Below are 12,231 nucleotides of genomic sequence, written 5' to 3'. Positions count from 1 at the left end.
TGTCAGTTAATCTAAGCCTATGTCTAGTCTCAGATTGGTGCAAAACATCCCTTGGCTTTATTCAACTCTTTCCCCAGGTGTCTTGGGTGATTTATCCCTCAGGCCACCGGGTAGCTGATCATTTGTCTTCTATGGGAGCTTGCTGTGCACAAATTAGTCATTGTTTCACTATACTACAACAGTGGCTACTCTTCAAAAGTAATTCATTAACTGTGAAGCACCATGGGACATCCTGGAGATGTGAAAGGCACTATATAAATGCAAAAGCCTGCTATACAACTTGTGTATGTGAATATTTAGAGATGTGTCTGTTGCCTTCTGATTTCTCTTTGTTGTGGAAAACCAGGTGGTAATTATACTCCGAGGCTCTGAGGGACACAGCGACTCTCATTTCCTGACTGACTCAGAGAAACCTGTTTTCGAGAGAGGGGCAGTTGATGAATTCCTTCTTACGACATTCTTCTCACTGGGGGAGCTGCAGTCCATTAGGCTATGGCATGACAATTCAGGACGCAGCCCTTCTTGGTGAGTGCTCCATATCGTAAATATTTATTCCTAAACTGGAGTAGTTTAAACTTCACAAGATATTTTGCAGCAAAGGCTCAGCAAACCCACCTGCCGGCCAAACTGGCAGCACTTGGAAGAGCTACAAAAAGAGGAAGAACTGGTCATCACAGGAAGACAATATGAACTGAAGTATATTAATAGTTATAAACTTAATTTTGGTATTTCCATAAAACGGATAGAGTTACGTTATTTAACCTGGAAATGATACCGCAATTATTATGGTGCAAATGTTCTATGTGGGGCATTAAATTCCTCTAAACTGTCTGGTTTTTAATTGAGTGTTTTTTATCAGTTGCATATTTCAGAAGGTTGTGCATTTCTCTGGGTTCCACTGCATTATTAAAACTATATAATTTATCCGTGTGGAGTTTGCACATTCTCCCCTTGTTTGCGTGGGTTTCACCCCCACAACCCAAAGTTGTGCAGGTTAGGTGGATTGGCCATGCTAAATTGCCCCTTAATTGGAAAAAATGAATTGGGTTCTCTAAATTAAAAAAACCCAACTATATCATTCAGATGTAATACATGTAGGGTGCGATCGACCGGCTATACCATGCCCGACTCAGGATGCGACGTGGCCGGTTAATATCACGAGAGGCCTCTTGCGAGATTTACCTGGCTCGACACGCCTAGCGGGATCTAACGGGATCTCGTGAGATATCATGATCTGGATCCCACCAACAATGGACGGGATCCGTATTTGGCAAATTAAAGTGAGCAGCTAGTTCACTTTAATATGCACTCACCTGATCTACCCAAGGCATTGGGATCTAATCCCTTCGCTCGGAAACTACAGGCGAGCACCATTTAGCACAGGTCTCCACGAACTGGAACCAGGCAGAATGGCACTTGGGGGTTATTCCAGGGGATTGGGGGCCCCTGGGTGGCTGGGCTCTGGGCAGGGTGGTACACTGGAACCCCTGATGCCACCCTGGCCCTGCCAGCCTGGCACCTTGTTAGTGCCACCTGGATGCCACCCTGGAACTTCCAGGATGTCCGGGTGGCACTGCCAGGCAGGCCGGGGCACTGCCATGGCATCAGGTTGGCAGTGCCAAGGTGCCCAGATGATGCTTAGCCCGTGGATGCCCTGCCCTTGGTGGGGTGTGGATGGCTCAATGACCCCCTTATTGGTGAGTTGGGGCATTAGGGGGGGGTCTGGGACTCGCATTGGGGGGGGGGGGTCTCGAGATCAGGATGCTGTTTAAAAATGGCACCCCGATCTTTTCCTGTGCTGGTGGGCGGAGCACCTTAGTGCGGGAAATGGGACTAAGTGTGTCCTCGGCAGGACATTCCCCGCTGAGGCCCCAAAATAAAGCAGTCCCGTTAGATAGTGGGATCTTTCTTGGCACTGCGAGCACTGGGGAACACCCGGCTAAACACGTTCACCACAGGACTCTGTTTCATTTCCGTTAGGCCGCCTCCGTAGTCCTCAGTTTTACAACTGTTTTCTTCTCTCCTTCATCCTCCAGTTCATGACTGACAGCTCTGTTTAAATCTGCAGGTTTGTGAATCGTGTGACTATTCTGGATGTTGAAACAGGCCAGCAATGGTACTTCATCTGCAATTCGTGGCTGGCAATCGACTTGGATGAAAACATGGCAGACAAAATCTTCCTTACAGCCTCTGACGTGGAGCTGAAGAGTTTCAAGTAATACATAAAATACATTAAATTAGTATTTTTCCCTGCTTCACATTATCTGTAACTCATTGGTCTCTCGTCTTTCATTGCGTGGCTGAACTAATTGTTAAAATGTATCGAAACAGTAGCAAAGACCATTAACAAGAACAATTACATTTTGGAGTTTATAGCGGGCAACATAATGCTTTTAACTCAATGATAGGTCAGGGATGGAATTTTCCAAAACAATAGCAATGTGTCAGGTTCTGACTGAAAACTCCAGAAACACAGCCAAGTTTTCTGGCCAGATTTTCTAACACTGTCAAAAAATAATCTGGGGGCGTGGCTGCAGGGTCACGCTGGCCGAACAGAGCCTGATAAATATGACAAGACCGGCTCCATAGAGATCAGGATGCCATCTTTAAGGACGCCCTGATTTGGAAAAAAACCTCCTGCCCAAACCCCACAACCATGGAGGGAACCCCCCGCAGAAGCTTTGGCTCGTTCCCCCCCCCCGGTATATGGATGCATTCTCCTCCTCTCCACCCACCCCCTCCAACACGCCCCTAACACCCCCGCCCACCACACATAAGGGAAAGCCACCTCCCCAAATGGAGGAGGGTGACCCCCCCCCCCCCCCCCCCCGACAATGGCCCTTGGCAGAGCCCACCTCATAGCCTATCTCAGTACCCACCTCGGTGTCCCCAGGTGGTCCAGGGAACACTGCCAGGGTGCCAGGTGTAGTGCCCACCATCAGCCCCTAAACCCCAGGGTCTGCAGGTACCTCTGCATCCCCGGTGTGGTCATCACGACTGTTTTTTGTTTTTGATAACAAGTAGTGATTCATGCCGGTGTGACATCACACCATCGGGGTGGGGTGCGTGTGTGTGTGTGTGGGGGGGGGGGGGGGGGGGGGGGTGCGTAGCAGCGAGGACTGAACATGGTCAGACACTATGGCATAAAGCCATTTAATGACATTAAAATGTATTTGAAATCATGCATATCAGCGTGAACCTGGTCACATCGCTGGTGGGGGACGGGGAAGATCGCGTTCTGAAATCTCATTGGTGAGATTTTGCGGCCATAATGGGATTTCCGCCTGCGGCGAATGGACTTGCTAAATCTCACCACATCTGGAGTGCAGACAACTGAACTCACTCCACAGCTGTGAAGATCACTGCAGAATTAAACTTTTAGGCAAATGAATCCTTCTAAGCCAAAGGTGAGGATATGGACCAGATCTGGTTTGTTGTTCATAGCTTTATCAAACAAATGACAGGTGCCATCTTTGCAAACAACAAAACCTTCATCACTTTCCTTGTTGAAAAGAGGAAACAATTTGATTAAACAGAGAGGTTTTACCAGGCAGTCTCGGGATGACCTGATGTTTGCAGATGGCACCCAAGTGACCTCCCTCCTTGCGTATGCCCATTATAATGTGACATACACGTAGCTTGTGTTGCCAGTTTTAATTCAGAACAAATTTTACAAGATGTGCGTGAGTGTAGTTATGCCGGTGCAGTGTGAAGTTGTTGGCTTTGCGTGCACCAACTGTCGTTAAGTGTATCAATAAAACATTTTTTTGCAATGCTGTAATGCTAGAGTTCTTACTCTGGTGCTCCAAACACAAAAGTTTAACTCATAAAATTTTATGCACTCATTAAACAAAAATCTTGCTTGGCTAGATAAAGTTACATTGTACTCTGGGGGCAATAAATAATTAAATCGATATCAACTTATTGTTGTTTATATGTTCCAGAAACTTGTTTTTCATGAAGACAGCTGAAAGCCTTACGGATGGACATATCTGGTTTTCAGTGGTTGAGCGCCCCCCTAGAAGTTTCTTCACCCGAGTTCAACGGGTTTCCTGCTGCTTTTCACTGCTGCTTGGTTCAATGCTGACCAACATCATGTTCTGGGGCACCTCATCCGATGATTCAACTCAGCACACACTGGGTAAAAGTGATACTGAGATTAAATCAAATTACTGTGGATGCTGGAACCTGAAACAAAAACAGAAACTACTGGACAATCTCAGCAGGTCTGACAGCATCTGTGGAGAGAGAACGGAGCTAATGGTTCGAGTCTGGATGACTCTTTGTCAAAGCTCTGACAAAGCTCTGACAAAGAGTCATCCAGACTCGAAACATTAGCTCCCTTCTCTCTCCGCAGATGCTGTTAGACCAACAACGATACTGAGAATTGATTATGATTATTGAATATGATTATTGATTATAAGATCATAAGACATAGGAGCAGAATTAGGCCACTCGGCCCATCGAGTCTGCTCCGCCATTCAATCATGGCTGATATTTTCTCATCCCTCTTCTCCTGCCTTCTCCCCATAACCCCTGATCCCCTTGTGGCCGTCGGTATTAGGGGAATTACGTTACCCAGGTTGATGCTGTAAGACCATTGGTGTGGGAGGTACCTGAGACAGCAATATCATTGGTGAAGCCTGCCTGCTGGTTCCGCCCAGTAAGGCGGAGTATAAGAGCCTGTGTCTCCCTAGCAGCTGCATTCTGTACCTGCGCTGCTGGGGGAAACATCTAGTCCAATAAAGCCTTCAATTGTCTTCCAATCTCGCTTCTGGAGTTATTGATCGAGCATCACCCCTTATTATGACTTAATGCCGCTGCAGATTCAATAGGGCGAATGGCCTCCTTCTGCACTGTAAGTTCTATGATTCTATGAATGAAACATTCATCTGAATGAAACATTCACCTAGAAACCAGAGAGGCTAAATTCGAAAATATAACTAAAGCTTAATGTCAAATTGGATCTTTTCACATTTAAAGGAAGTTCGCCATAATTCAATGGAAATATCACATTGTCAAGGCATTCGCAGAATGCGCAAGCCCAGATTTTAAATGCCCTATCTGGTTTAAACATTGTGTTAGTGATTCAACAATGGCGGTAGATCTCTTAATGTTCTCAATACACAGAGCTTTCTGAGCACATGTTTGTGATGGTAAGCTCTTTACAAATATAAAAGAGATGTCCTATCTGTATGTATGGGACCTCAGCTATCACTCTGAGGAACAATTGGATGTTCCTTTCAAAAGATGCCACCATATCATTTGTGATTTCTTTACTGTGGGCCCTGGAGAAGCAGAAATACTGGGCTGCATAAAGGTACTGGCCAACATCCTTCATCCTTGCTCACAGCTGGGATTTTCCGGGGCCGCTGAGGGTGAATGGAGTTTTGGCTGGAATGCCAAAATTTCTATTCTGGCTCGCAACGGGTCCCGCCATGGATGAGGCCAGATAATCCTGCCCACTGTGTTACTGCCACCCTGGGCTCACCGAACCAACACACACCTCACCTTCCCCCACCCCACAACTATTGGGCCTCGTTGCCTGCTGGCTAGTGCAGCTTCCAAAACCCGCAGAGTCATCCACTTACCAATCAGTGAGCTGCAGGGGGTTCCTGTTCAGGTCAATCCCTCAATACATCGGATGTGACATAAAATGTGTGGTTATAGCACTGCAGTTAAACTAGACATGTGCAAGTTAATGGAGAAGAATTCTGAGGAATAAAAGTAGTTCAAATGTAATAACAGAATAAAGCAAAATGTCCACTTCTGCGGTCATATCAGGAATGCGCATGCCTCATGTATTCAAAGACTGAGGTCCCATGTTAAACCTTATGACTTTGGGAAGGCTCCACGATGTCAGCCATATAGAATGAGCACATTGATATTCTGCACATCCCTGGTGTCATTTTAGGGAATCTCTTCTGTACCCATTCAGTGACTTTCTTTCTCAAAACCGAACACAATATTCTTGTTGTGCGGCAGAGGAGACCTGTCTTCAGCATCTCCAAGAGAGGGTGACGTTCGGCCAATCGCTGGATTACTGACAAGTCTGACAAAAATTACACATTTGGTTTATGATGATTCAAGTTATTGAGCTATCTTTCTGTCATGGTGTGTATGGGGTTAAAAGCCATGTTCACTGTGGAATATGGCTCGCTTAATTGATAAGTTTGGTTCTTTGTGACCTAACCGTGATTTACTGGACTGTTTTTCTGCTGCCATCCAAAATTGAGGAAGATCACATGAGTACGGTAGATATAGCCAGTAAACAAATACAATGATGAGGAACCGTCTAAAGGAAATAATTGACTGAAGATGCATTAACCCTAAAATCTGCTATAGAAATGGCAACGTCTATGGAACTTTCTGTGAGAGAAGCTTCGCTAATTGGAGTTTGGGCTAAAGACCATGAGATGGAGTCTGTGAGAAATTGGTCCAGCAAGAACCTACCATGTCATCGCTGCAACCAAGTGAGACATATGACTGGAGATTGTTGGAGCAAGGAGAAAAAATGCAAAAAGTGTGGTACAGTTGGTCACATTGCCATGGCATGTTGGTCATGCCCACCTTCATCAGCACAAAAGAAGTGTAACAAGAAAAATACTGCAAAGTTTACAGGGTGAGTTTACCAGTTAAGTGATCCAACTGAAGACTCACCGAGTATCAAAGTGTCAAGTCAGCGTAAGGAATTTAAGCTCCGCGTTCTCGCAATACAAGCAGTACAATGAAAGCAGCAATTATCTTGGGTCTATCCGAAATTGAATGGGGGCATTATTAAGATGGAAGTAGATATGGACGCTGCAGTATCACTTACACCTGATTCGATATACTGTCAGACCTTGAAGTATCTGCCATTGCAACTATCTGATGTGGTCTTGAGGACATATGTCGAGGAGGTCATGCTGCTGAAGGGCTTCATTAATGTCCCTGTGGAAGTTAATGTGCAGAAAGTGGAGTACCTCTTCACATTGTTCACGGAAATGTTCCAGCATTGTTTGGGAGATCTTGGTTAAGGGAGACTAAACTTAACTGGACAGTCGTGAACCAACTTGTTGATTCAACAAATGATTTTCAACCACTTCTGAGAAAGTATGTAAAGGTATTCAAGGAGTCACTTGGATCCATGATTGTGGTTCAAGTGAAACTCAAGATAAAGGCAGACAGCGTGCCTAAATGTTTGAAAGCACATACCATATCCTATTCGATTTGACCTAAAATGGAAGAAGATCTCGGGCGGTTTCAGAAGGCAGGAGCCATTGAGCCTGTTACCACCAGCGATTGGGCAACTCCAATTGTCCCAGTCTTAAAGAAGGATGGTTAAGTTAAGTACGAATATGTGATTTCAAAATGACTATCAACCCTGTGTAATGTGTTGATCAGTACCCTTTACCATTTATCAAAGATCTTTTTTCAGGTCTCTCAGGTGGCCCAAAAGTTAGCAACATTGATCTCTCCCAAGCCTATCTACAAATGAATGTCACCAGTGAGTCTCAACCGTTACTGACCATAGTAACACACAAAGGTCTATTTCGGTATCTGAGGCTTCTGTTCGGCATAACGTCAGCACCGGCTCTCTTCCAACAATCTATGGATCAGATCTTGAATGGGACATTGTGTGTGCAATGCTACCTGGATGACATTTTGATTACAGGTTTGAACGATGTAAAGAACCTAGAAGTTACTCTTGCAAGGCTGCAACTACATAATCTCAGGGTCAAGAAAGAGAAGTGCAAATTCTTAAAACCTCTATTCACTATCTTGGACACATCATTGACCGAGACGGTCTTCACAAAGAACGTAAGAAGATGTCGGACATCCTGGATGCTCCACGACCGTAGAACGTGACTCAGCTAAGGTCATTTCTAGGATTATTAAACTACTATGGAAAGTTTGTACTGCACTCAGCAAAAAGGCTGAAGCCTTTACACACATTGCTTTGTAACAAACAAGCTTGGCTCTGGACAAAAGATGTCAAAAGAATATTGGCCGGGATTCTTTGAAATCCCAGCCAAGAGTTGACGCCAGCGTCAAAATTGGCGCGAGTGACTCCGGCATCAACGGGCCTCCAGGCCCAGGCATTCACCCCTTCCTAGGGTCCGCACATGCATGCCACGTCCGGCGCGGGTCCGAGCATGCGCGTGGGTTGCCGTCTCCACGCCGGTCCCCGGGCAATATGGCGGAGCCCTACAGAGACCCAGCGTGGAGGAACATAGGCCCCCACCGGAATTAGCCCACTCACCAATCGGTAGGCCCCGATCATGGGCCTGGCCACCGTGGAGGCACCCCCCCCGGAGTCGGATCCCCCCGCCCCCCCACCAGGACGGCCCCTGCAGCCAGAAATCCGAGGTTCCGCCGGATAGGAACATACGTAACCCACGCCGGCGGGACGTGGCCGAACTTGGCGGGCACTTGGCCCGTCGAGGTGCGGAAAATCGCCGGTGGGGCCGCTTTCAACGGCCCCCGACTGGCGCGGCGGCAACCCCGCGGGCGCGGTTGCCACCGATTCTCTGGTCACCGGAGAATCGATGACCCGGCATAGGAGTGGCGAATCTCCGACCCGGCGCGGGATCGGAGGATCCCGGACCATTACAGGAATTGGAGTCATTGGTACCCAAAACTGAAACTGTGGCTTGCTTGCGATGCATCATCCTATGGGCTTGGAGCAGTTGTCTCGCATAAAATAATGCCTTCAAGTAAAGAGCGACCAATGGCATTTGCTTCCAGGATGTTGACTACCTCTGAATCCAACTATGCTCCACTTGAGAAAGAAGCTCTCAGTTTTATTTTCAGTATTTGAAGGTTCCACCATTATTTATTTGGCCGCCAGTTTATTCTATTAACTGAATATCATCATCCCTTAGCAACAATTTTGGAGCTGCATTAGGGGATCCCTTCGCTCGCTGCTGGTTGTGATGAAAGTTGGAATTTCAGATACATTGGGCGGGATTTACCGACCACCCTGCCGCATGTTGTGGGGTATTCGAGTAATCAATCCGCCATGTCTACGGAGTAGAATCCTGAAGCTGCACGAGGGCCATCCTGGTTGATGTGTTGGGTAGGCTGGGTCGAGGTGAACTGCACTTGATGCAGTGTAGTGAGAGACAGACCTCCAACACTTGATAAAATGCAACACGATTTTATTCAACATCCAAACTATTATACATGTTCAACTGTGGGTCGACACTATGCTGACTTGACTGGAGACCTGACACTAGCCTGACCAGACTAACTTAGCTACCACATGGTGTAGGCACTGGCTAGCTCACAAGCTCTGACTGTCTCAGAGGCTGGGTCCCGAGAGAGCGGGAGAACTGGTGCCCTCTGGCTTTATCGTGGTCGTGTCCTCTCTGGTGATTGGCTGCTCTGTTCTGTGTGCTTACTGGTCATCCTGTGTGTCAATCACTGCCAGTCTGCACTCCGTTCTATACATAGATGTATATTATGACACTGGTATAGTTAGAATGAAGGTGTTGGTGAGAAGATATTTCTGGTGGCCTGGGTTGGATGCTCAAATAGAGGAGAAGGTGAGGTTCTGCCAATTCTATACTGCGTTGAGAAATGTACCTCCACTACAATCTTTGCATCCATGGGAGTGGCCAACCAGGCCATGGCAAAGAATCCATGCCGATTATGCGAGACCAGTCGAAGGACACAAAGGGCAGCACGGTGACACAGTGGTTAGCACTGGTGCCTCACAGTACCGTGGACCCGTGTATAATTCTGGCCTCGGGTGACTGTCTGTGCGGAGTCTGCACTTTCTCTCCATGTCTGCGTGGGTTACCTCTGTGTGCTCTGGTTTCCTCCCACAGTCCAATGATGTGCAGGTTAGGTGGATTGGCCATGCTAAATTGCCCCTTAGTGCCCAAAAGATTAGGTCGGATTACAGGGATAGTGATTAGGTGGGATTACAGCAGCCATTGAATAAGTAAAAATGCCGGGATACTAAAGGAGTAAAGAAGGAGGGGTGTTATATATCAGAGTAACACCTTTGGCTGGTGCAATGTCACGTGTTACACAATGGTAGCTTCGGAGCGTTTGTGGAGTTCACCATTGTACCCTGTTTGAGCAGCATCTTGTAAATAAACCTCTGTTATACAAACTTGATTTATGCCACTCTGATTCTTTCTCTTTTGCGGCCACAACAAAGAACATTAAAAAAATAAAGAAAACTACCACAGGAGGAACTTTCCAACAAAATGGGGGAAATATGTGTCTCATCTGGCAAAAGGGAGGGGGGGAGGGTGCTTTTAATCGACTGCAAGATAATATTCCTGTTGGGATTTTGAAAAATTAGGGCTTTATTTATTTATTGATACAGATTCCAACAGTAGAATTTATTCCTGTGAACTGATTTAATTTATGCATTGCTCCAGGAGATTTCAGTTCCTTCTTCCAAGAGATGATGGTTGGGGTCGAGAGTGCGTTAATCATGTTTCCCATCAATCTGGGAATTGTACAGATATTCAGGTCCGTTCGTAACAGACCAAATAACACAAAGACATTGGATTATAGAAGAGTTCCGAGACCTCCGTCCACCAGCTCCCACACCCCCCCTCTTACTCCAGAGTCTCTACTGCAGGTCAGCATTTGCCTTCCTCCTTCCTGGAGAAAAGATATTGTACTGTTAAATAAAGCATGGTCTCAAATGTATAAGTTTGATAGAGAGTGTAAAATCATGAATGTGTATTTGATACATCAATTGCAGACTAATTGTAATTGTAACATTATGAATCTCACTGTAGAGAATCTATGGATTCTAACATATACTTGATTTTTCACTCCCAGGTCGGGAATATGGAGTTGGGATAGTTCCCGGCTCCGCAAACCTGACCCAAGAGAAAGTGCTCTGGAAGGTCAGACGCTTGTTCCAGGGTTGCTGAATATTATGGGACGTGGGCTGGACGCCGCCGGAATGAGTGCGTGTGTGCGGATGTGTGCAAAGCCTGCCTCATGCTCTGACAAACTCATCCCTCACATCTCCTCACCCCTATCACACACTCCCCAAGCCCCATCCCTGCCAACCCATGCCACTCCATGCCCCCCACTCACCCCTATGACTCACCCATGCCACCCCATAACACATCATGCCCCCTGGTCCCTCCCTCCTACCCCGAGGTCCATCCATTCCAACATTTTCCTTGTCATTCCTTCATTATCTCCCTTACTCCCTCATACCTTCCATGCTAACTTTTTACCTCTACCCATCCCCCCATGGCCCATCACATCCTCCATGCCAACCTTTGCATTCCACCCATCCACATGGCCCTTTAATAGCCTCTATCCTAACTTAGTGCCAACTTATGCCAACGCATGTCCCCCACCTATCATTCTTTTCCCTTGCACCCTCCATAACAACTCACCCAGTATCCATCATTGGCAGGCCTCGGGGCCCATGCTGAGAAGAAACAAAGTTTTAGAGTCTATTGAAGACTTAATTAAAAACAACTCTAAGTCATAAAAACTCATTCACCACATTTACTATGCTTCAATTACATAATCTCAATTAAAAACAAACACTTCATTCAAGTGCTTAATCCGTTGTAAAACCATTGAAATCCATAGTCCTACTTGCAAAGGTCCATAGCCACTTGTAGCTGTCAATTAAACTGTGAACTAGCAGGCACCCTACTGCAATAATGGAAAGTTGTGAAATTAGCCATACAGCACCATTCCAGTAATGGTAACCCTTAGGCTTATATTTTTATGGATCCGGGTTTACAGAACCCCAAAGTGTTTCATGGAGTTCAAGCGATCCACAACTTTTAATAGATTGTGGGGTGGGAAGCACACGGCGTACTCTCCAGGTGTGATACAGCAGAAATGGACAAGTGGTTTTTAGTGACGAACCGGCGGAGGTCGGAGTACTTTCGACTGTACCGAGGGACGAGGCAGGGGTGACCCCTATCCCCCCTGTTGTTCGCATTGGCGATTGAACCATTGGCCATGTCATTGAGGGAGTCTAATAAATGGAGGGGGGTGGTTCGAGGGGGAGAAGAGCATCGGGTGTCGCTATATGCGGATGACCTGTTGTTGTACGTGGTGGATCCAATGGAGGGGATGGTGGAGGTCATGCAGACTCTAAGGGAGTTTGGGGAGTTTTCGGGCTAGAAGCTCAATGTAGGGAAGAGTGAGCTCTTTGTATTACAGGCGGGGGACCAAGAAAGAGGGATAGGGGACCTACCGCTGAGGAGGGCGGAGGGGAGCTTTCGGTATCTGGGGATCCAGATA

At 46.6% G+C, this 12,231-nt stretch overlaps 1 protein-coding gene across 4 annotated transcripts in view; it reads left to right on the top strand.

Moving 5' to 3' along the window:
* LOC140430486 (polycystin-1-like protein 2) overlaps positions 1 to 12,231 on the top strand; it is a 151,494-nt gene that overhangs the window by 68,706 nt on the left and 70,557 nt on the right. For all 4 annotated transcript variants that reach the window (XM_072517981.1, XM_072517983.1, XM_072517980.1 and 1 more), the window contains 4 exons: positions 347 to 525; positions 2,069 to 2,215; positions 3,945 to 4,141; positions 10,377 to 10,582. In XM_072517981.1, the coding sequence (XP_072374082.1) occupies positions 347 to 525; positions 2,069 to 2,215; positions 3,945 to 4,141; positions 10,377 to 10,582 (729 nt within the window). The remainder of the gene's footprint in view (positions 1 to 346; positions 526 to 2,068; positions 2,216 to 3,944; positions 4,142 to 10,376; positions 10,583 to 12,231) is intronic.

The sequence above is a fragment of the Scyliorhinus torazame genome, chromosome 10 (genome assembly GCF_047496885.1).
Source record: "Scyliorhinus torazame isolate Kashiwa2021f chromosome 10, sScyTor2.1, whole genome shotgun sequence".
NCBI classification, from domain to species: Eukaryota; Metazoa; Chordata; class Chondrichthyes; order Carcharhiniformes; family Scyliorhinidae; genus Scyliorhinus; species Scyliorhinus torazame.
This window is presented reverse-complemented; position numbering and strand designations above follow the sequence as displayed.